The sequence below is a fragment of the Lepisma saccharinum genome, chromosome 13 (genome assembly GCF_977018435.1).
Source record: "Lepisma saccharinum chromosome 13, izLepSacc3.1, whole genome shotgun sequence".
Lineage (NCBI taxonomy): Eukaryota > Metazoa > Arthropoda > Insecta > Zygentoma > Lepismatidae > Lepisma > Lepisma saccharinum.
This window is the reverse complement of record NC_139241.1, coordinates 38615540-38641833: the sequence shown is the minus strand read 5'-3', so window position 1 is coordinate 38641833 and position 26294 is coordinate 38615540. Positions and strand designations below refer to the sequence as shown.

The window sequence follows — 26294 nt, the reverse complement described above, 5'->3', positions numbered from 1 at the left end:
TTGTGTTCCTCTTTCAATGTAAGGGACCAAGTTTCACATCCATATAATACTACAGGCAAAATTACTGTTTTGTATATTTTAACTTTTAGTTTCTTAGATATTAAACGAGAAGACAAAAGTTTATGAAGAGAGAAGTAACATGCATTTCCTGAATTAAGCCTACTTTTTATTTCCTCTTTAATAGAATTTTCATTTGTTAATATTACTCCTAAGTATTTGAATTTGGAAACTGGTTCAAACGAGTTGTTATCAATAATTAGATTTTGATTATTACCTAACACTTGGTTTCGGCCTGTAAACATATATTTCGTTTTCTCTTTGTTAACTTCCAAATCTATCTCTTTAGCAGTTTTGAAAAATATTTTAGCATTATTTTTAATTGTATTTATATCATTCCCTAATAAGTCTACATCATCTGCATATGCTAACAACTGAGTCACACCGTTTAATTTTAGTCCTTCTTTAGTTTCTTTTACCTTCCTAACAGCATATTCTAAGGCAAAATTAAAGAGCAATGGAGATAATGCAGCTCCTTGTTTTAACCCATCATGAATTGTAAATTTGTCAGACACATTAATACCCACACGAATTTTACTTTCTGTTTCACTGGTGCATACTTTTATCATACTAACAAGCTTCTTAGGTATTCCAGACTCGACTAATATATGATATAATTTATCTCTTTTGACCGAATGTCTGACTACCATGCTCAAGGTCCCGGGTTCGATCCCCGGCCGGTTCAAATCCGGGAACTTTTCTAACGTTGGAAACGGCCCCGGCGCCCACCCAGCGTCGAATAACATGGGTACCTGGGGGAAACCCTGGGTGGTAAAGGCGGTCAGGGGCGTGATGCTGATCACATCACCATCACTCATGACCGGATCAAGAAAGTGTGGGACGTTACCCCCACACCCCCTATACGCCTTCGTGGCGTGGTGCTAAGCAAAGGGGAGCAGTTTACCTTTTTTTACCGAATCATATGCTTTTTTTAAATCAATGAATAGCTAATGGACATTTTGATTATATTCCCACTTTTTTCAAGTGTCTGTCTGATGTGAAAAATTTGATCTGTAGTTGATCTGTTACGTTTAAATCCACATTGATAATCACCTATAATTTCATTAGCATATGAGGTTAGTCTTGTTAAAATAATGTTAGATAATATTTTATATGTTGTTGAGAGTAGAGAAATTTTATCACCTTTTTTAAACACAGGAACAATTATGGATTCTTTCCACTGCTGAGGGATTTCTTCTTTATTCCATATTAAACAAATTAATTTATGAATTTGGCATATTAATGAATTTCCACCATTTTTAATTAACTCAGCTGGTATTAAATCAATGCCAGGTGCTTTGTTATTCTTTAGCCTTTTAATAGCATCTTAAACTTCAGTCAAGTTAGGTTCTGGAACTAAAGGTTCTGCTGTGTGGACTTAATTTACTCCTGATTTATCTCCTACATGAACATTTGAAAGGTTATTAAAGTGGTTCTTCCATCTATTTAGAATATCGCTTGGGTCAGCTAGAAAATCACCGTCTTTACCTTTTAACAAGTTTACTTTAGGTTGCCACCCCTTTCTAAACTCATTTACACATTTATATAAATCTCTGATATTTTTATTTTTGCTATTTGTTTCAATTTCGTTAATTTTTTTTTTCAATTAATCTCTTTTTATACTTCTAAACGTGCGGTTAACTTCTCGCTTTATTCTATTATAATTGTTTAGATTTGTATCATCAGAGTTATTTAACCACCTAAGTCTAGCCTGATTTCTTATTTCTATTAGATTATGGCATTCATTATCAAACCATGGCTTACTTTTTTCTTGGTTTATGGTATCCTATACTTTCTTTAGCTGCTGATTATATTGCATTACGTATGTGTTCCCAATTCTTATTTACATCTGTTTCATTTATATTTTCATCATCATTTAAATCCTGCAAAACATCAAATCTATTTGACAGTTTAATTTTGTAATCTTTCTTAATTCTTTCATCAGCAAATTTTCCTGTATTCAATTTTAGAACTTTTAGATTTTGTTGCTTATGATTTATCACTGAGAGTCTTTCTCTTAATTTAGCAATTACTAAATAATGGTCACTGGCACAGTCAGCACCTCTATGTGTACGAACGTCAATTATACTAGTATGCCTTCGGTTATCAATGAGAATATGATCTATCTGATTATGAGTTTTACCATCTGGAGAAGACCAGGTATATTTAAGTATATTTTTATGTTTAAAAGTGGTACTTTTCACAATTAAATTCTTTGAGGTTGCAAAAGTAATCAATCTTATACCATTATCATTACTTAATTCATGAAGACTTTCTTTACCAATCGTGAGTTTAAATGTCTCTTCTTTGCCAATCTGTGCATTACAGTCACCTAACAGAATTTTCATATCATACTGAGAAAATTTATCAAAGACCTGTTCTAACTCTGTATAAAAATCATCTTTAGTATTATCATCTTTATCTTCCGTTGGAGCATGTATGTTTATTAAAATAATTTTACACCACCTACCCTGTAAAACTGCATATGATATCCTATCATTAATAAATTCTACTGTTTTAAGAGCCGAGATAATTCTATTATTTATGAAAAAGCCTGTTCCAAAATTATGATTTTCAGTACCACCATAGAAAAAAGTATAATTTTTAGTTTTACAATTCCCTTCTCCTGGCCACCTAACTTCCTGGACAGCTACTACATCTAATTTATACTTAGCTATCTCATTAACTGTAGACTGAAATGCCCCAGGCCGGTAAAGGCTCAGAACATTCTAAGTGCCTAATTTAATATCCTTATTCCTAAAGTAGATCTTATCCTTAGTCCAGGAACCTCCCAAAGTAGTCCCCACCCGGAGATCCGAACGGGGGACTATTTTACCTCCGGAATATTTTACCTTGGGAACATCCATGGCCTTATATTGCTGTTTCTTGACATGTCTTTTTTATTTCATAAAAAGTTCATCCACCACTCCGCTGTTATTAATGAACAAGGAGAATAATAACAATTACCACATGGAGGAAATCAATTGTAATCTATCTAGCTGTTGTTTATTTCTTATTACAGGCTGATCTAACCAAGCAAATCAAGGGAAATCAACAGAATAATAAATCTTAAAGAAAATCACAGTACTCACTCAGTTCACAATGCCTTGCTTCGTACTTCTGAATTTTTCCTTCCCTTCTGCTGTATCTATATATTTCTGCAGTTGCTACAGGCTTTGTAGCTAACTTCCCTCCAAAAATTCAAGAACGTTAAATATTAATTCTCTGCTTTCGCTATGTACAGTTTTCCTATTCATCATGAAATCAAAAAGTTTGCACTGAAACATGTACTAGCTTTTGACAGCGCTAAACAATTTTGCAACTCAGGAACAGAACACACAATGCAAAACAGCTGGCTGATTGATGTACGCTCCTTCCGCGTGGGTTGATAATTAGGCTACTGCGCCACAGAGACCGTTTATTTTGGCCAAGATGCACTAAGCAAAGGCGATAGCAGGCATGTTTAAAACAGCCGCCTCGCTTTCAGTTGCCCTCCTCACCTTCCCCCTTTTCTTCATGTACGGGACACACTCAGAGGGACAATATACCATCAAAATTACCATTTTCTAAAAAAGATAAAATCCCTCAATTTGCAATGATGTGTGGGTTGGCTCGACTCTGTCACACGATCTCTAATGGAATTGGTTTGCAACACTACATTTGCTCGCACACCGATCGCTGCGTTCACAGCTTTCGTAAATGATGCAACCTCTCCTCACACGGCGCTCAAGCCAAAAGACCCAATCAGCGTTCTCTACTCGACTGCTTCAACAACGTCATAGGGAGCGAAACTAACATTGTGTTCAAGCCCCAAGTACGGCTAGGTCGACGCGGGTTGATATCACTGATCGCAGGCTTCTCCACCATATCTCTTGGTGGAGCGGCGTGGGAACACTTGATGTTTCGAAGGAGATAGAGTTCAATAAATACGTATAATTATAATGTTTTGCATTACAGATGTATTTGGTTGTGCACGTGCCAATGGGCGAATAGGCAGAAGCCGCTACTGACCAGGGGCAGTACTAAATTCTATGGCGCTATACTTCTCATTATAATGAACACCTTTGACTCCTGTTTTCGTATTTTTTCTTATTTCACTGTCAGTTTTGGCTAATCAAAACGGTGAAAGATTAAGAAATTCATGATGGCTGAAACTCGGAACTGTTGTGACGTTATCGAGTCAACATATCGACGCGTTCACTTGTGTGTTAAATATTGTAACTATAGTCAATCACCTCACCTGTACACAAATGAGTACGCCGGGAACACCACCAGACTTTAAGATTATCTATGAAAGGGCATGTCCTGTTTTCTGTTTCTAGTTCACTGTTAAACCTAGACAGAGAGTGGTCCCAGAAGGTCCAAACAACCTTATGATTAGACCTGAGACTTTAGGTTTTTAACCTATTATTTCCTTTACAGGTATGTAAGAAATAGTAAGTTATGTCAGCGTTTCGTTTAAAAAACGCAACAACTGGTGAAGTTTTATAGTGCCTAAAAAACTATTTTGCCTGTTAGAACCTATTTTAGGTTTATGTGCCTAAATGAAGCCTTTTTTAGGTTTCTATATATATTTTTAAAGGTTTTACATAATTTTGATGTAACGCAGAGGCATTTGCTTTGTTTGGTCACGACAAAATTCAGTGACGAACGTGTTTGAAACGTACTCTCTGTCGATTTCAATTCCTCCAAGTCCATGGTGATATTTCAAAGCAAAATGTCTGGTGCCACTGTTACCTGTACAATCCAAAGTGCAAATTTCTGATCTGTATGGTCTTGCTCACTTTCGCGCCACTTCGGTGCTTTGTGGCATTCAAGCCTTGCAAACTAACATTTCAGCATTGAAGCTTGCACCACTGACTATGTTTTTGTTGAAAGCTTATTTTCAGCATATAAGATGATCCTCACAGACAAAATTGCGAAGTTTGACTGTGGATAACATAGAAAGATTGTTGCCTAACTATACGGCGAAGAGTGTATTTTAATAGCAAATTTCCAATGGTAAGTTCTTCCATCGCCGTAGGGTTAGGCAACACATATGCAAGATAGTGCGTATTTCAGGATATAGGTGTCCATTTTAATTGTCGGTGACTATACCTAATCAGCATGTTTCAGGAATTTTGAACTATTTTAATTTTTTTAACGTACTTCAGGATTTTATGAGCCTAACTTTAGATTTTTAGGACCTATTTTAGGATTTTTAGAACCTATTTTAGGTTTTTTGGACCTATTTTAGGATTTTAAGAGACTAAAAATCCGAGGTCTACTTATGATCAACGTTTATCCTCACAATTAGCCAAATGTGGCTGAAAAATATGCTATTAACAAATACAACTGCGATCTGTATCGCTTCAAGACCTACATATTTTTGACACACCCTACCTTTAAAATATGGTCTTCTGTTAGATGTCAAAGTAGATATAGAGGGTATCTCCTTAAATTAAATTCAAATTTATGGACCACACTTTCTCTTAAAATGGATTGGGATGAAAGTTTCAAATAATATTTAGAAGTTTATTTTTATATAAGTTTCTTCCAACGTGTCGATGTTATTGGGTTCACTTCCAGGAGTAAAAAATCTCAGTTAGGATTTTTTACGGTTATGATCCTGCATAAGAAGCGGCTCTAGGGTTCATCTAGCTATAACGAATTTGTACCTGGGAAGAGAGAGGCTAAAGCGGCCGAAGTGTGATGCTAATAACCTCAACTTACGTATGGTCGAGCTCAAGAATGCATGGAGCCCCACTTTCACACCTACAACTGTGCATTCACGGCAAGGTGGATATTTATTTTTTTTACGATGGAATCGTTGCAACCCAGAAGTGCGCGTGACTGTACATTCATATAGCTTACGCAGAATCCACACAATAAATCTTTAGGTGAAACCATAGAATGATATTAAAGCTTATATTTTATGTTTAACATCCAACAAAGCAGAGACTTGCTTTTAGGTCAAGTGCACTGTCCTTTATATCACTTTCACTAAGATTCCGTCAGTCCAGCTTCCAGAAAAGAAAAAACAAACGGAAGCATGGTTTCGTTTCTTCGAGTTCTTCACAAAGTTAGACGTAAATACCTTGAAACAAAAGCCTAACTGTACACTAGTAAGTAGCGTCAACAGAAAATTTCGTTCGGGAGGATTGAGGATGGTCAAATATTTCTAAGGGACGGGCCTCAATACCTCTGTAGTCACGGATGTTTTTTTTATTTCCTTCTCTTTTTCACTGTCTTTCTACCCGTCTTTCATATTCTAGTTCCCTTTCTGTATTTCTTTATTCTCTCCTGTATTTTCCATTCTATATTTCTTTCTTTAATTTACTTCTCTCCTTATGCCTCCGTTTGTCTATTTCTTTTTCCTCTCTCTCTTTCTATCTCTATCTTCCTCGATATCTCTATTTTTCCACTTTTTTGTAGTTTTCTTCTCTCTCTCTCTATGTTTCCTTAGTTTGTTTTTCTATCAACTTGGTTTGTCTTTCTATCTTTCTCTCTTTATTTTCTTCTATAGGTTTTCCTCGGTTTCTCTGTTTTCTTTCTCCCTCTCTGTATTTATCCTGTTCCCTTGTCTTTCTCCGGTATACTATTTCTTTCTTTCTTTTTCATTCTCTCTCTCTCCTTCTCATTCCTGCCTTATTTTTCTTCTTTATCTTTCTGCATTTTCCTCCTATCTCTCTATATTTATCTTTCCTCAGATTCTATATTTCATTCTTCCTCTCTTTCTGTATTTATTCTGTTCTCTTTCTTTCTTCGGTTCTCTATTTTTATCTTCCCTTTTCCTTCTCTCTCTCTGTCCTCCTTGTATTATCTTTCTTTTCTCTATTTCTGCATTTTCCTTCTCTCTCTCTTTTTCCCATTTCTTGCTTCTGTATTCCTCCTGTTCTCTTCTCTTATCTTCCGGTTATTCTATATCGTTCTTCCTGTCTTTATACATTTTTTATCTCTCTCTCTCTGTACCTTTTTACTTTTTCTCTTTGATATTTCTTCCTCTGTCTCTCGTTCTATCTTTTTATCTTACTTGAATTTAATTATTGTTTTAAACCCACTTTATGCACAGATAGCCTAATAGGGACTAGACCTACAGTTTAAAGTTGGATCCGAACCATTATGTGCCTCAAACCCGGGACTCCTTGATTACGAAATCTTTATCTTTGTTTTTCCTTTATATATGACTCTTACTCTATGATACATGGTTATTTTGGACTATTTGAGTTGGCAGAAGTGTGGGCTGTCTTTTTCACGGTGGGCTGCAGCCCATTCTCACAAACCACGTACCAAGCGATTATCATTACGTACATGGCCATGAAATTCGGATGAGACCAACTTGAAAAAATACTTCTCTACTAAGAAGAATTGTTGAATTTCCAGCTGAAAGAGCGTGGGCGATGCAATCAGCAGCTTACCACGTAGTCATTCCTACTACTTTAAGAAAGCACTAACTACATTTCGCTTACCATATATGGAAAAATAACTGTTACTTACGCTACAGTTACTTGAGAAAGTAACAGTAAAAGTTGCTCTTTTTTAAAAGTAAGTACGTTGTCATTAGTTTCGTTACTAGTTACTTGCAAAAGTAAGCGAGTTACAGTTAGCATGTATCGAAAAAGCAACTGTTTCTTGTAATTCCAAACCACAAAGGATGAAACTATCTGCAGGAAAAGTAGTCAAAGATGTACCAAATCGAAAGCTTACGAAAAGTCTACCCGTTATGCACGGCCATGATTATGGGACCTACCGCCAGAGCCCAATACGGTGCCAAGGGCAACAACCTAGCTCCGATGACGCAAGCAAACCACGGTCCGAATCCGCTGGAAAATACACGTGCAATTATGATTTTTTTTTGGAACCAGGGTTTTTCCCCACCGCTGCATTCGACGGGAGGGTTCAAAGGTAGGACGCTGACTTTGAGACATTTGCTTCTCCGCGTCGTGGGTTCAGCACAGACGAAAGGTATTTTCTTCCAGAATCTAGGATAAACGGTGAGTTCATTTTCTTTGTCTGATTCAGTTAAGATCCCATATGTGTATATCCAGGTGCGTGCACTTTGATGGTTTTGACATGGTCATGAATTTCTTAAACTATATATATATCTACAGTACACATATAACTCTCTAGCCTTCGTAAACACGAAGGTTTATGGCTGCAGCAACACAAGCCTTCCATCTATTGCCATCCTGGGTAAGATCAATACATCCATCCTTACCGATTACCTTTAGATCCATCTCAACATTATCCCTCCATCTTCGTCTTGGCCTTCCTACAAGACTCTTACCATCAGGTTTCCCAAGAAGAATCCTGTAAACTCTTCTTTCCTCTCCCATTAGTACCACATGGTCTGCCCACTCTTGATTGTAGATAGATATGGAGAATCTCTATATCAACATACTTCTTCTTCCTGAAGTAATTATTTTCGCATCAAATGTAAATTAACAAGATATTTCCGCCGCTTCCTTTGGGAAATAATTTCCCGAAATCAGGATCGGGACAGGAAATTCCCCGCCCCAGAATCATGGCACCGAAATTTCGTGATTCCTCAGAAGAAGTAGTAGTGATGTTGCATTTCTGTCTCACTGCTAGGGCAAAATCAAATTAGTACTCTCATACTTTGCGTGAGAGGTCTTACATTTCTGGAGCTAAAGTCTTATTACGACTGGGTATAAAGTTTAGAAACGTTTTCATCAAAGCACAGTTTACAAAAAGAATTCTCCTCCATCTTCAAGGAAGAAGGTGGGAAGATTGGTGTTTAAATTATGCGACATGAAAGAAGTACGCAATGAAAGATAGTTTCCAATGCTTTATTTTTAGACATTTTCGGCGTTCGTCACTTTCCTCAAGTTCTTGTTTATAGCACTGGGTTAACAGAGATTGGTAATTGAGAAATGGCGTGGATATAAAGGGAAGAATAAAGCATACGTGGTCTTCTTTTAAGGAATCATTTCAGCATTCCTCCTGAACAGGACCAGTTGTATGTGTAGGTGCGTACGAATATGGGACTGCTATCAAGTTGCTTTCTTTCGTTTATTTTGCTTCACTTTTTAAAAATTACCAAATGTTATAAGTATAAATGTTACGAACCTTAACATGGCTGTGATTGAAACCAATGCGTAACAGATTATTTGGTAACTAGTGGATCCAAAAATTCATGTTGTATTGCAAAATGTCCCAGGGGCAATAATTGAACAACATCACCCACTCTAAATGATGGGAAATTATAAATCAATATTACAAAACCTTGCTCCTTAGAATTCAAAATTCTGTCTTGTAAGTCTTTGTCTTTTTCAGCATCACCCATTTCTGTCAGATTTGGCTTATCGCTACGATGTGAGTGAAGGATTCTAAAACTAAATTCATGCAGGAACACTAACACCCATACAAGGCAGCGACTTAGGAGTTACTCTTCCCGTAACACTTTGTTCAGTGACGTCGCTCTTCGTGGTGGAGTGGTTAGCACAGCGCGTTAGGATACCAGGAGTCAGCCCCGACCCTGTCCCTTCATAAATGTCATCATATAATTACTCATCCTCATCTTCGCGATTAGCTAGAAGTGTCAGAAATGCTAAGTAAAAGAAACCAGATCAGTCAATTAATGACTGGGAAGGGACCCAGAGATTGTAGGCGGTTACCACTAAGTACAATACAGAAAATTAATATTATGGCTAGTGCAGAATGTATATGTGGTTTTCTATGTTTGCGAGGTAAGGGAGACAATAGGGGAGCGGTCTGGTCGACCGGGGTGGCGTCTGCTCCTACCGTCTGTTTCAATAAACTAGCTTTTGGTTTGTACCGGGGAATTTTCCTTCATGCTGTTGGCAACACTGATTGGCTGTGATTTGTTCAACAAAACTACACCATTTTTGAAACTTGGATTTGTGGAATGGATTTGAACATGCGGTTACGGCATTTTATGAATGTACTGATTGTGAGATCGGTCTCAAGTCTATGGATTTAATTGTTTTTTTGTACTTTCTGTATGTAGCATCTGAAAACCAAAGAATCTGCAAATCAGCAACAGATCACTGAGAAGTTCCAAAACAACAGTCGTGTAGAAATCTGTACCATAAACGTTCAGATGTTTAAACATTGATCTTCTCATCTGTTAGGCTTTCAGTCACCTGTCAGACAAAATACCGTTCAGTTTGTTTTAAAGTCCATTTTATCCACAGAAAGGCCAATCTGGATTGGACCTACAGTTTTAAGTGTGCCTGCACCGTATAGAACCCGGGACTCCTTGATTATAAGGCTATGACGTTACCCCTAAGCCATCGGAGGAGGCAGACATGCTGTAATGCTTAAAACATGAAACTGATTATGGTTGTTTAACAGCGACAATATGCAAAGTTACATATTATTGTGTTTGTAATGTTTGTGCCATTAAGAACACATGTATATTTTGTTGTATTTGAAAACGCTTGTCTTTCATTGAAGCACCCTTGAAAAATGTTGAATTCCGAAATGTAGCGATGAGGGGGAGCAGTTGCCCTCCACATTTTGCCTCGTTTTGTTCCCGCACTAGCCTAGCCTGTTAATGCAAAGGCTTGTCTACCAGGAGAAAATAAACTGTCCTTGTCCCCCCTTGTTTTGGCATCCAATCGCCACCACGCAAAACTGACCCCACGCTTATAACTCTGTTTTTTACTCTGTCTTGTGAACCCTTTATTGGGATTATTTGGCGAAGGGTATTTTCACCGAGCCGAATCAGTTTTGTGTGCCAAGTATTGCGAATTGCCTGGCACAAAGTCGAGAAAGGGGGAAAGTTAAAACAATCTCTTCATTTCCTGCGAGAAATAAAGACGAAATAAATCTCTCAGCCACTGTCACGTCTTACGCTTTGAGCAGATCGTTTAGCCAACTGGCTGTTTCCTACGATTCAACGCAAATAAGCACTCCCGTCCATCACGTAGATCCATTATTAGCCTGTGACTTGAAGGTCTTCTTCTTCTTCTTCTTCGACTGGCCCGCTTCCGGTTTTGCAGCCAGGTGCTTCGGCCAGAGCAGTGAAAGTATGGAACGGTGTCGCTGGCTGTTGAGTCAGTATGTGCTGGGTGTTCTCGGCGCGTGTTTTCCCAGGGTGTCTGGCATCCGGCTCGTGTGTCCTCATATGTTCGCGGTGATGTGTTGTAGGGCGATACATCTTTGACAGGTGAGTTTTCACTTCCTTTTCTTACATGTAAAGAACCAGAAGGTGTCATCAGAATTAGGGCGCACGCGGAACTAGTGATCTTTCATAAGTGAGCGTGTGTTGATGTTGTTTTATGCATCTGTTCAGGAACATAGACGGAAGAAGGTGTGCCGAGCACTTGTTTGTGTTCAGTTTTTTGTTTCGGACGCAGGTAGGCAGTGGCGCCGACTTATGCGGGCCCGTGGGGGTCAAACCCTTCCCAAAAATTTGTCATGGTGTTGTTGTTATTATTATTGTTACGTCAGTAAATAACAGATTTAAAGAAATACGTGAATATGCTTTGTTGAAATTCTGGGCAAAACAACCTCACCACACATAATCCGACCATAAATACCATAGACAAACGAGATCCAAGAAGACGCATTCACAAAATGCCTAGACTTAATTAAGAAACAAATCCAATATGCCAGTTTATAATGTTATTTAATGAAGAGAAAAATCAAGCAGTGTTATGTCTGGAAAACACTTGGATGAGTGAGTGTTTACGTAGTCTACCGAATCAAAACATTTTAATTACTGTTAATTAAAAGTTTACTACATAAAACTCGTCAGGTTCGAATGAGATTAAATTAGGTCTATTGCTCCTATTACCTGGACCTAAGGCAATACGTGTCGGTAGAAATATAACTATACAATGTTTCAAGATTCCCATACCCAAGTAACACGACAGGAACACGAATAGAAGAGACAACCAAGACATGGAGACAAGACCACAATACGAACTAGAGGGCTGGGCAACAAAGTTGGCGAAACTTAACGCGCCATGACAAGTCTCGATTTTGGTGTGCACTTTATTCGTCTCTCCTATGCTATTCACGTGGTTTTTGTTGGCCAGACTCCGTCCAATTGGCTCGCGGTGCGGCGGCAACAATGAACAAGTGTCGATTTTGCTAGGTGGTGGAGGAGTGTTGTTTACCAAACACAACTCACAAGGAGTTGTATGCCTCCTCAATAGCGTAGTGGTAACGTCGTCGCCTTGGAACCAAAGGATCCTGGGTTCGATACACGGTATAGGCATATTGCACAGTGGTTTGGATCCCTCTTTACACTGTAGGCCCAGTCCTGATTAGCCTTATTGAGCATTGAGTTGTGTTCTTATTTATGACTAGGCATGGCAAGCATCTACGATAAAAAACAGTGTTATGTTAAGTATGCAAGTAGCTAACGATACACTTTATTAAGCTTTTTCATCAAAGGGGGCCTTGTACATTTATTCTGGCTTTTTCAACCGAAAACATGTTTTAAGTAAATTAATTACCCATGACACCTCCCAATGCCGCAAAGAATTCTCTTGACTATTGTTAAGATTTTTTGTGAACTTACAACTGATTGATTTGCTTTCTTTTACTTCGATTTTTGTGCCATTTTTGGCTAATTTGCGAAGATGGGGATGAGTGATGATATGATGAAATTGATGAATGGACACTCACAAACATCCATGCCAAGGTCAGGATTCGAACCCGGGTCCCCTGAAGCGTGATAGCGCGATGTGCTAACCACTCCGCCATGGGGGCCGCATTTGTGAACTTATGATTCAAATGTTTGAATCCACCTCTTTTTCAAAACTTGGTGCCTTTCCAGGTAGGCAATCCCTCCTCCCCCCACTGCCTCCAGAAACTTGATATTGTTCGTTTGACTGCAGAAAGAAAGCAAGAAGGACATAATTACAACAGTGCATAAATGAAATCAGGGTTGCCATGTGCAAAACAAAAGTGTTTAAAACACTTCTCTAATTGTATAGTATTCGGGTGAAATATGACTGTTCTGTACTTAACATACATTGTTGTTGACGTCAATGCATTTATAGCTTTACAATAAAATGTGATATTTCTGGAAATATTAAAGCGACCACGGAGAAAGATTGTGGTCTGGCAACCGTGGAAAAATTTAAGCTTCTCGCAAATGAGAGATTTACAAGTAGTTGCGGGCTGTAACATTTCTCGTTGTTTTAGAAGTGCCAGATGAATTAAGGTTTTTCATTGAGTGATTGAATTAATTTATTTTACTTCGGTTTTCTGCAACTTTAGGCTAATCGCGAGAATGAGGATGAGTGATGATAAAATGAGATGGATGAAGGGATAAGCACAAAGACTGCACAAATTCCACGGTGGATTTGTCGGCCTTGAGTCCAGTCGTCAGAGCCTTGCTGGTCTGCAAAGTGCAGTTCATTGTTTACTGTTTTTAAGAAGGATTGACGTTTGTGTTGTGTTCTGAAAGGATCACCTCTTACACACCAGAAACATTAAGATAATTAAAAATGTAATGTTTCTACCTGTTACGTTATACTGAAATATAGATACTGTTACCTTGACGTCTCTTTACCCTCAAGACGGCCTTCCAACATTGGCTATTTGAAGGTGAAAGGTGAATGTCCTGATGCAGTTGTAATTTATTTGAACTTCAACTGGCCTCTTGCCCAAGGTTTTTAATGCAACAGACGAAAGCAGATGATTGAAACAAGTTTCGTGATTTTCACAAATTGCCAACATTCACAAATCCACTTTGGCATCAACACGTTTCGTAAAAAACAGTAAACGATGTCAAGAGATAAGTTTATGAAGCTTTAGGTTTCCACATAACCACTCAAACATCCTGTAGTTTGAAGGTTTAAAGGTTGTTAACGTAGTCTGTTGCCACGGGTTAGCAGTATAGGGGATTGGTCTTCCTCTGGAAATGATTCCTTCTCTTCTAACGTACTAGTCGAGAATGGTTTCCTTCGAAGCTAATATACTACACCTCACAATCTACATTGAACAACACACACACATGTACTCACGAAATAGAGCAACAGGAATTCACACGCTTAGGCACTGTGCGAATTAAGCTTTTTGCGGGGGGATGCATGGCGGCAGTAGCATGCACGTAGTACTCGAAAATTTCGCATACCATACGACATACTGTGTGCGCTGTTGTGACGTGATCACCACCTATGTTACCATGCACAGTAGCGCCGCCATGTGGCTGAAGTCTGTAAACCTCCACTCATTCGAAACTTACATCCATTCTGCTTATATTACAACAAGCTGCTCGCAGATACGTACATTAACCTCTTGTGTATAAAGGTTTTCTTTTCTGACATCTCAAAAGGATCACCCGGTACTTTTTGTCGGGGGGATCCCCGACACCCCCTATTAATTCGCACACTTGGCCTTGCTGTACTGGAATGCAAGCGCATGCTTACAAGTAATGTAAGTAGATATTCTAATAAGTTAGCTAAGTACGAGTACTTACGATGTAAGTAGAAACGGTGCGTAATTTCCTGATACTCAAGTTGGGAAAAGAGTCTTCTTGACATGTTTTAAAAGTTTTATTTGTCGAAAATATGTCTTTCGTTGTTGACTATATCAAACGATTTTCATAACGTACACTCACCGGCAAAAAATGGGACATCTAACACACAAAATCCTCGATATCCTGCATGACGTTGTGTGTGTTGCTTAACTCTAAGGCGATGAACGAACTACAATAGCAAGTTTTCAGGGTTCTGAGGACCCTCAACACTCCATGAGGGAAGATATCAACCAATATTTGCTTTTTCCACTTCATTATATAAACATAACTTGATTGAAGATGAATATAGGCGTAATTTGGTGGGGGCAAAGAAGCATTTGTGCTCATAAATTTTTAGATTTTTACAATTTTCAAGTTAAGGATCCTTTGGTTATTCTCCTGAAACCTGATGAGGAAAGTGTTATAGAGTAATATCTGTGATTTTGCAAATATAATAGTTATTTAGCAAATCATCCTGGATACTATTTTTACTGGATAGAAAATTATTCAATCCTACCCCCGCCGCCCACCAAATGTAAGCCCCAAGTTCGATTCTTCACCCCGTCCCCAAAAGTTAAGCTCCAAACGTCCATGAACATGTTTATATGCATTGAGAACAATTCTCGTAATACTATAAAGTGAATAGGCAATAATTCCAATTGCGGCCTCACCGATGGCGCAGTGGTAGCGTCATCGCCGTGTAATCAAAGGGACCGGGTTCGATACCCGGTGGAGGCACATAGTAGTTCGGATCCTACTTTAAACTGTAGGCCCAGTCCCAATTAGTCATAATGTGCTTAAAGTGGACTGAAAACACCAACTTAATCAATAATACCAATTACATGAAAACCTTTTTTCGAGAAGTTTTGTCAGTTTTCTTACAATTAATGCAGTTTTTACAGAAATTCCAGACAACTATAGCACCTCTTGAGCCTTGACTTCTCCACTACCCTGTTGTCTTCCATAGGAATAGGAATTTCAAGGATTCTGCTATGACGTAGACATATGTCAATGGTAGGGACCTTAATTTTTTGCAACTGCAAACACCGAAAAATGTCAATTTCTGCAAAAATGTATTAATTTATTCCTTTATCTTGGACCTAACAGCATTTAAGTCAGTTTTGTCCATTATGATACACACATAAAATATACATAATTGCTTTACATTTAAAATATCCGGCTTTCCCCCCTTTACAGCAGTGTTACAATTGCATGTTACACTTTTTTAAAAATGTTAACAAACTATAACCCATGGTTCGGAATTTATTGGAAAGTGAACCATTAAATTATAGTAAGTTTTATACAAGATATTTCTCTCTCTATTATATTTTTCGCATTTCAGTATTATATGTTGCGCGTCTACACTTTCCGAGCCACATTCACATCTCTTGTTGTTCGTTATTTCAATTCTAAATAAATGTTGCGGTACACAAATTACCCGATCTCAGTCTGTTAATTAAAACAATTACATTTCTTGTACCACTGACATGATGAAACCATAGTTTGTGTGGCTTGAATTCAGCAAATGATCTGCATGATTCTCCAGCTGTTACAAGTTCATTTCGCCACCAATTACACCATTCATTCAAAATTTTCTTCTCTGCTCTAGGGCGAAGAGCAGTGTAGTATAATGATACGTCCGTAATATTCGGATGACACATTGCTTTCCTTGCACACTCGTCAACTGGGAATTGCGTGTAATATTACTAAGTGTTTTTTTCCAGTTTTGATGTATTGTTTGGACTAATTGAATACAATTTATAATGTATGGGGATAATTTAAAGTGCTTATGAATGTGAAACGCCATTATCGGATTCCAGGATTCATTGTTACTACCAGTCAAGGCACAGAATCCTGGCCCCTATATGCTGTGAAAGTTTGCGGTGATAGCTATAGATGTTGTTTATAAATTAAATACTACACATTTAAAACTTGGCACGAGACCGAGCCAAGTGTCTTCTTGTCTCGATACAGGGGTTCAGGAGTATTCAGTTTTTCATTTGGTACGCAGTGAGGTCGACCCAAGAAAATTGGTATTGCTCGTTTGCAGAATTTTAATTAATTAATGGTTGAAGAAAAAAGTTGTCACGGAAACCGTTCCTCCCACATGTATGTATTTTTATTATCGACTTAGATCTGAATATGACAGATGAAATTTGCCGTAAGGACAAACACGCATAACTAATAAAGGCTTCATGCTTTCCATTTGAACATGATTTGAATTTTATAACAATCTCAAATACAATAATAACAAGCGCCTCATGACTTCATCTCTCCCTCCCCCCTACACTCAACCCATTCAGTACAGTACCTATATTACATTTTACAGCAGTGTTGCTAACCGAACCAAATTCAGCAAAGGTTCGCTATTGTTTCAACTCTTTGGTTTGTTTCTCTGTTTCAGGTATGTTTCCATCCAGTTTATTTTAATAATTTGTGTGTTCAGAGAACATCATTATTGACATTTTTGGAAATTGATAGGAAATTCTGATTCTCGTTTGCAATAGCAGAATCAGAATTTTTGAATTACTGTTGCATTGCTCTTCGATAAATTTAGAATTCTCTCCAGGATAATTTGTTCATATGGGACATGAAAGTACCAGTCTTGGACGGTTAGTAACACCCCAATGAAACGTATTAAACTTAGCTCTGAGGAATGAGTATAATAACCAGGCATTCTCCAGAAACTAGTCTTTACATAGACGTATATTATTATATCATTTCCTAACTACTAGTAAAAGTCACGTCTTCGCGGTTAGTTTTCAATGAGGCTTCGCAGGTGAAAGTTTTCTAGGAAACATCCATCCCTCCGGTCACTGATTGTGGTGACGTCAGACCTAGCCCTCGACACGGTTGAAATTTAGCAGCGGCATCTCTTGTTCCTTATTATAAGAAGAAGTAGAACCAACAGTGCAAGTGGCGTCTGTCAGCGGATTATTTTGAACTTCCTTAGTATTTCCCAGCAGGAGGTTAGAACAGAGGTTTTCTTCCAGAGTTCCACATCTACCTAAACACGTCTATCTGTGGTAAAATTGTGCCACAGACTAGCATCCTTGCATCTCAAGGGTGTGCCTTAGTGATGGAATATAAAAGACGCTCGCCAGTAATTTGAACATGGAAACTAGCCACTTGCATTAATGAATGGAAAACTGTATGATACGCAGAATGACATAAAGACCCTTGCATAATGCAGTGTATTGAAGCACATAGATAGGTAATATAGTATAAACGCACAATAAAAAAACTAAAAACGTAAACGTGATTCAAAAAGTAGTGTAAGAAATTCGCCATCTAGTGTCTACACGTACATTTAAAATATGCCCGAACACTTCCAATATAAATTTATATTCCATTTATAAAACCACAATATTCGCACATGTATGTTCAGTGAGGGCTTCGAAAAGAGGGGTAGTGTCCTCCACCACCCCAAAAACAAAGAAAACAGGATAAATAAATAAGTAAATAATCTTTCAGCCCAGCTATGCATTTTTGTATGGTATTTAGGTGTATACAAATATGACTGCCCCCCCACACAAAGTATTCCCTGCTTCTCCCCACTCATGTTTTACTAACCCTGTCACTCTGTACATTAGTGTTAGTTGATTATTGAATGTTAATATTTTTTGAATTAAATTATTTTTTCCAAATTTTACGCTGCACATTAACAAAATGCTATGTACTCACAATATAGATTTCAAGATTTTCAATATGTTAATAATAATTAAGAATATATTTGGCGCGTTAGGGTGTGACCTCTCTTCCGCCTAGAACAAACACCATTTGGAGACTAAAGATATTCTGGCACCAGAATTATTCTGCGTGGAGTTTTGTGTTCTGTGTCATGTTCACGTGCGTTTGTGATTATCCTTTCATCCATGTTATAATCATCACAGCCACCATACTTGTCGTGATTAGCCAGGAGGTGAGAAAAAACGACGTCAAATTAACAACATTTCAAAATTAAGTATGTAAACTTGTTTCGTGACGTCATATTGGATCCACGAATGGATGCAGACAATAATAACACTGAAAATGTAGCACGAAAGGTTAAATAGTTACCAGTTCTAACGAATGCCTATAGTAAAAACTAGAATTAAATAAGTTATTCTGTAGTTACAACTTCCATGAACGGACATAACTATAATATAATATAGTTTTCACTAGCCAAAATCCCGTTGAAGCTATTTTAATTATCTTCTCCTAGTTACCTGAGCGCTAGTGTCGCTTCCAATATGGCCGCTCTATGTATGATAAGTCTTTGTTTACATTCAGTTAGTAGCATCGTGTTGTCATGGCAACGTCGAAATTACGAGATATTTTTAAATATTTCGAATGCAATGAGAATTCCAGGATCAATAACGAAGGTAAAGCTGTGGTGAGAACGAAGCATTTAATTAATATAGGCAAAAATAAGACGGAAAACAACGAAACTAATGCACAGAGCACTGACCCTTCAAAGCGATGCTGTATCATCTGTAACAGGCAATTAGCCTGTACTTGCAAAGCTTCGGCAAGCAAAAATGCAAACATATCGTTGCAGTTCTTCCTCCAAAGAGGCAGGCTGGTTTAATAATAATAATAGAATTAACTATTTCATGACCAGACTATCTTCACTGAAAAGGGGCATCCTCCTGAATGAAACTGGAATTTCTATTAGTATGCCCATTTTTTTTCCGGTTACATTTAGGACATTAATTCATTCTCAAACAATTTTCATATTCTCAATTAATCGAGTTGCACCTGGTCCAATTTCATACATGACTACATTGTTTATCTGAATGCATTTGGCAAGACGCTTCGTGACTTCTAAATACCTATAATTGTTATATTATTAAAGTAAAATTTTAAACTTTACTTTCATGGTAAGTCATAGTCATCTTTCGGAACAACAAAGTGAGCAGACTCGTGCATTCTTTGTAATTTCCTTGCCGCTTTTTAATGTTATTCCCCATGCCAGTCTTCTGCCAATCAATTCTGTTTTCCTTAATTTATTTACAAATTTCATTTTGTTGATTCCAGGGGATGAAAACACACATGAAAATTTTTCACTTGTTCTGACCCACAAGACAATTTAGAGCAATAATCTGAAAAGTAGACGATACTTTTTCGTACATTCCCCATGGTTTGAACGACTTCAACGCAACATAGTATCCTACGTAGAGCAGTTCCGGAAAATCTCACCAGATGGCATGTCGGATAATTTTAATCGCGAATACCGCAGAGAAACAACGAATCAGCGATCAGTTGAATTCTCTTCGACTGACATCGGACATTTTGAGTCACAAGACACCTAAAGTTCCTGGTGGGACGAAACAGGTGAGCGACGGATACACAGCATGTTGTCAAACGTACTTTAAAACGGAAGAGAGTTGACCAGCGCCGTTACTGGTTAAAGGGTGTATAATAGTACACAAAGTACGGAAAATTAGTACACAAAACACCAAAACACTGCACAAAGAAGCTAAAAAGCTACTGACATAAACAGACACACGCTTGGCAACGTTATAACGGGATAGCGATGTTACCCCTACATCTTTTACTTCGCAAGTGAAGTTCTTGACACTTATCGAGGCACAAAGACGATTGGTGGACAGATAGAGCTATGAAGAAAAACGTAGGTCAACCACCAATTGTGCTCGCGATCAGTATAGTGGATAGAAGCAAATCAGATACCTGTGGAACTAAAATTTGCGCGTCACCTAGTACAATAGACTACCTCCCTAGAAAACGCACCGCATGAGATGACTCTTTATTCAGCTCTAGGCACAAATTTAAACCACTAGTAAACTGTCGGTGGGGAGAGGGGTGGGAGCAGTGGCGGTTTCTGCCTATTAGCACAGTCGCATGTGCACACCCAAATAAGTCTGTAATGCAATTAATTTTTGTTATAGTTTTTAATTGAACCCCAATCTCCTTCAGAACATCAAATGTTCCCACGCCACTTCACCTTCCATTTGCTTCCGTGCTTCACCAGCATTTCTGCATCCAGTCGGTCACTCACGTCGACTGAGCCTCGAACTTTTGAAAGTAAGCTACTATTATCACTGTTTTCAACAAGCTAGTAGGGAAACCTGAAAAGTTCTTCTGTTCAAACAATTGTGTAAGCAAAAACGGGTGTGAGTTATTGAGCGGGGTGCTGAGGTGCACTACCATAGACACAGACCACCAACCGCTACTGGGTGGTAGTCGGTTCATCTCAGGATGCAGGTACACACTGAACCCAAAACGTGCAAATTCACACAAACATGTTGACTCCAGTCTCACGTAAATTGCATAAATTTTTAATGATGCACTTTCGGTGAATCAAAATTCACAGAGAAATGCATCAAGGGACTTTGATCAGCTTCTTGTCTGATTTTCTATCAAAAATAGTAACGTCATAATAACTGTAAAGTTGTACGATTCATTTTGAATTACCCTGTATAATAAGAGGCAAATTATATAATATATTAGTAGAGTTTGGAATACCTAAGAAGCTTGTTAGTATGATAAAAATATGCACCAGTGAAACAGAAAGTAAAATTCGTGTGGGTATTAATATGTCTGACAAATTTACAATTCATAATGGGTTAAAACAAGGAGATGCATTATCTCCATTGCTCTTTAATTTTGCCTTAGAATATGCTGTAAGTAAGGTAAAAGAAACTAAAGAAGGACTAAAATTAAATGGTGTGACTCAGTTGTTAGCATATGCAGATGATGTAGACTTACTGGGGGATGATGTGAATACAATTAAGAATAATGCTAAAATATTTTTCAAAACTGCTAAAGAGATAGGTTTGGAAGTTAACAAAGAGAAAACTAAATATATGCTTACAGGCCGAAACCAAGTGTTAGGTAATAATCAAAATCTAATTACACTGGTCTACGTCCATTTTGCTGACTGGAGGCTGATGGTTGTTCTTTAGTAATTCGGGGGTGGTAAATCCAAAACCGAAATCCGTTTTTTTCTATCACGTCAGGTTTCGGAGGAAAATAGAAAATTATCTAAGATTAGGGATGTATATTTAGAGCAATGAAACAACGTAGTCCGTAAAGAGGTCACAAGATGGCAGCACATGGAATATTATAATGAATATTATTTCAATCAGTTATTCGAGCATTGTTATCCCCAAAACAAAGGACAAATATTACTGACATTGTAAGGAAAGCATATAGTGCATATTTCAGAATTAAATTGGGTGACCAAGATAAATCCTGGGCACCTCATAAAGTATGCAGGACCTGTGTAGACTAAAGGAAAGAAATATGTTAGCGTCTGGAACATGTATCGGGACAGAGAGAGGCATCTATTAAGATATTTTCAAAGGGACGAAGAACTTGTCTATTGTACAAATGTGAAGGGACTAATTGAAGCTATGGGATGTACGTATAATGCAGAAAAATGGAGGCTTTTTATTGATAGCTCGAAGAGGAGTTTGAAGTGTGTGTTGCTGCATAATGGCAATAAGTTAGCATCCATTCTGTTGGCCACTCCGTACATTTGAAGGAAATCTACGAAACAATGAAAGAACTGCTTCGAAAGATAAAGTATGCAAATGACAGTTGGCTTGTGTGCGGAGATCTCAAGGGCATTTCAATGTTACTTGGTCAACGAGCAGGTTTCACGAAATATCCATGCTTTTTGTGTTTATGGGACAGTCGAGCAAGGAACGAACATTGGGTACGAAGACTGTGGCCTGCTAGGAAAAGCTTTGAAGTCGGGGCGAAAAACATCCAGAACAAGCCGCTTGTTGATCCTAAGAAAGTGTTACTTCCTCCTCTGCACATTAAGTTGGGATTAATGAAGCAGTATGTAAAAGCTCTGGATAAGAATGGGGCTTGCTTTAAATACATTTGCTCAAAATTTCCTGCATTGACGCATGAGAAAGTCAAAGCAGGTATTTTTGATGGTCCTCAGATAAGGATGCTAATGAAAGATGAAGAATTCTTACAAACAATGAACCGCACAGAGAAAAATGCATGTGTGCCTTTTCTGATGTCATTACAAACTTTCTTGGAAACTTCAGAGCGCAGAACTACGAGGTTCTAGTTGAAAATTTGTTGGTGACGTTTCAAAAGTTAGGAGTAAATATGAGTGCCAAGCTTCACTTCCTGCACAGCCACTTAGATGTATTTCCGTCCAATCTTGAAGAACAGGGCGAACGCTTCCACCAAGACATAAAAACCATGGAGCACCGATATCAGGGGAGATGGAATGAAAACATGATGGCCGACTATTGCTGGTGCTTGAAGCGTGACGTTCCTGAGGCCACCTACTCCAGAAAATCAAAGAAACGAAAATTTTTGCCTAAGTAGGTATGCATGTTGTGCTATTCTGTGGTGTATGTTAAGTTTAGCATAAGTACAGGCATCAGGTGTTGACCGAATGTGCTCGTGAAACAAATTGATCAATTTGCCGGAATTGCCTAAAACTTTTTGTCCATTAAGAACTCCCTATTGGGAAAATAGAAACGTATGTTTGTAAACAACGTGACGTGATACTCTGCATGGACATCTGACTACGACGCAATCTCTTTGCAAGTGCTGTTGGAATGTAGCCGGATATAATTTTCTGAAAATTTGGAAATGTGACTTGTGAAACAATGCAACTTAATATCTGTTATCAGCTACGCCACCTATTTTTAGTCCTATTATTTCATTATGTGCAGATATGTATATGGAAAATTGTTGGCGTTTAGCCCAGTATTATAATATTGTGAAAATTTTCAAATGTGATTTGTGAAAAATTGTGACGTGATACACTTTTTCTGACTACATATTTGGAATCAGCGACCTCAAATTATATAGAATCAGTTAAAATATCTAAGTCAGCAGAAAAAAATATTTCATATGTAGACCAGTGTTATTGATAACAACTCGTTTGAACCAGTTTCCAAATTCAAATACTTAGGAGTAATATTAACAAATGAAAATTATATTAAAGAGGAAATAAAAAGTAGGCTTAATTCAGGAAATGCATGTTACTTCTCTCTTCATAAACTTTTGTCTTCTCGTTTAATATCTAAGAAACTAAAAGTTAAAATATACAAAACAGTAATTTTGCCTGTAGTATTATATGGATGTGAAACTTGGTCCCTTACATTGAAAGAGGAACATAAATTGAGAGTATTTGAGAATAAAATCCTTAGGAAAATCTTTGGACCTAAAAGGGATGAGGAGACAGGTGAGTGGAGAAGGTTACATAATTTAGAACTACATAATTTGTATTCATGTCCAGATATTATTAGAATAATTAAATCAAGAAGACTTAGGTGGGCAGGCCATGTGGCACGAATGGGAGAAGAAAGAGGAGTATACAGGATTCTTGTTGGGAAACCTGATGGTAAGAGACCTGTAGGAAGGCCAAGACGAAGATGGAGGGACAACGTTGAGATGGACCTAAGGGAAATCGGTAGGGATGGAAAAGAGTATATAGATCTTGCTCAAGATAGGGACAGATGGAAGGCCTGTGTTGCTGCAGCCATGAACCTTCGGGTTTAAGAAGGCTAGAGAGTTAGTTAGTTAGTTAATAAGAGGCAAACTGTCCATCACCATGTGCAGTGGTTTTCTTTGCCACAATGTACAATTCCAGAATTTAAAAAAATGCCCAAAATAGCAAAAGGCAACCTGTTTGACACGCACCTTCTGCCTTTTGTGGTCGCCGAAACCTATTAGTTATACCGTAGTTTAAAACCCTAGTCTTTTGGTGATGCAGAGAAGCGCCCTTTCGGAGTCTGGGTTAAAAATATCCACCTTGAAATTCAGCAAAGCCGCCCCGAAGAGTGCTGAAAGATATTTCCCCACAAGAGATTCCCTAAATCACCAGCCTTTCAGCAACCAGGAAAGTGTCCCCCGAGTTTACAGAGCTTTCCCCTCTTGTACAGAAAATTTGTTTACAATTTCCCAAGACGACATTATTGTTGTTTGTACATCCTCATAGTTACAGAACTTTTACAATGAGTTACAATGTTCTTGTATTTTTGCAAAATTCCAAATATCTTTACGTTATTCTTTTGGTAAGAAATCAGTTGGAAAAACCTTTTACATGTATGATATTAGCAATAACGTATTTTTTAAACATCTTTTAAGGAAGACGGACTTGACCACATACTATTTTTACACAGATTACTCAATTAGTGTTTGAAAAACACTTGGTCGACTAGGGCGACACATGTTCCAACCTATGTACAGTCGTGAAAAGAAATACTTACCACATAAGACTATTGCATGAACACTCTATGGGAAAAATATTTTTTATATGACTGTAAAGCCAACGGCAAAGATAATTGCAGTTGTCCATCACTATTTTTATTCTTATTTATTCTACTTCCGGTCTTGTTTTAAAGATGATGTGAAGCAGATGTTATTCTCTGCTTATTCGTATTTCGATTTCTATTAATGAGGATCCCATTGTGGAAAACGGACTGACTGAAAATGGTGATGGACAATTCGCGTACTATTTATTTTGCTGTTTGACGTACAGTGGGATCCATGAGTATTACCGTGCACATTATCCATGACTATTTTCATCAATTTTTCTCTTACATCTTATGTGCTTTTAAGCGATGGATTTTTATGTATGCTGGTATAGAAGTTGTCAACAGTGTGTTTTGAGTTTTCTTTTAATTCTTGAAGCTCTTATTGGGTCAAATAAGGTGCACGAACATGGTGATGGGCAATTTGAACGGTAATACTCATGGATCCCACTGTACAACGCAGTGTCCTAAAGCCAATTATAATGAAGATGATGAAAGAACGTAAATACCGATGGACAATTTGTCTGCTGTTAACTATTGTACAGTTGGATGCATAAGTAATACCAAATTGTCCATCACCATGTTCACTCGCCTGATTTTACGGAATGGGAACTTCAAGAGTGTAAACAAAACACCAAACAAGCTGATGAAAACCTCTGCAACAGCATACGTAAAAATTAGTTCCTTAAAGACGCGTAGGGTGCAAGGGAAAAGCCAATGATAATAGTCGTGGACAATTTGCCGGACTGCGTGTGCGCCCATTGTTCGCGATCAACACTGAATGTGTTTGAAAACTCGAAAAGCTGTTTAGGTTAATATTTAATTGAAGTATGTTGCAAATATGGCTATTATTCATTGACGCTTGAGGTGAAGGGCGTTAATTCGCAAGACTATGTTTACATTTCAATGTTTTCTGAATACACCCTTTTGTAACAATCTTGTTGAACGTCCTTTCTTTGTCATCTTTCAAACCTTCTTCACTTGTACTTTTTTTCTACAAGAAGGTTTCGTAATGTCTGTGTACATTTCGTTGCGGACCAGTGACTCTAAGGACGCTTGTGGTTGCGCACTGCGCATGCTTGTTCGTTCTTGTCTACTCGTTGCACTTCCCCGCCCCCCATTTCTGAGTGAACAGAACGTTTTGTTGCAGTCGTTGACACAACACTCTGTGTCTTGTGCTACAAGAATCAAGATCCGGGAATTACGAAGATACTATCTTTCATAATGGAGGAACGTAAGTAGCTTGCTCGGAATCATTGTCTTGTTTTATGTGCGTGTAATCGTTTCATTTCATAACAGCACCGTAAGTGTGCAAGAAAGGAAACGGGTTGTGTGTTTTTCGAATTTGAAACTCGAGCAAAACAGGTGATTGGATTATGCAAGCGCGCGCTCTTGTTGCCTGAAGTGTGTGAACATAGAAATGTACTTCAGAAACAGTTGTCACGGCGTGTTGTCTGGCAGTTGTAAACCACTGAAGTTGAGTTCCATTTGTAATGGTAAGCGACCTTGGCGTCTCCACTGGTGGACAAGGGTGGGCATGAGCCACCGTGAAATAA

The 26294-nt window shown here is 38.0% G+C and overlaps 1 protein-coding gene across 5 annotated transcripts in view; it reads left to right on the top strand.

Moving 5' to 3' along the window:
- Nucleotides 1-26294, top strand: part of LOC145996924 (uncharacterized) — a 102061-nt gene that overhangs the window by 30443 nt on the left and 45324 nt on the right. Inside the window, exon 1 of one of the 5 annotated variants that reach the window (XM_083133495.1) lies at nucleotides 11062-11191. The exons of 3 other annotated variants lie outside the window; for them this stretch is intronic. Coding sequence is in view for 1 of the 2 variants with exons in the window: in XM_083133494.1 (XP_082989620.1) it covers nucleotides 25963-25972 (10 nt within the window). In the remaining variant the exon portion in view is untranslated. Of the gene's footprint in view, nucleotides 1-11061; nucleotides 11192-25882; nucleotides 25973-26294 lie in introns of those variants that run through there. One more of the 5 variants, XM_083133494.1, reaches the window with a different exon arrangement.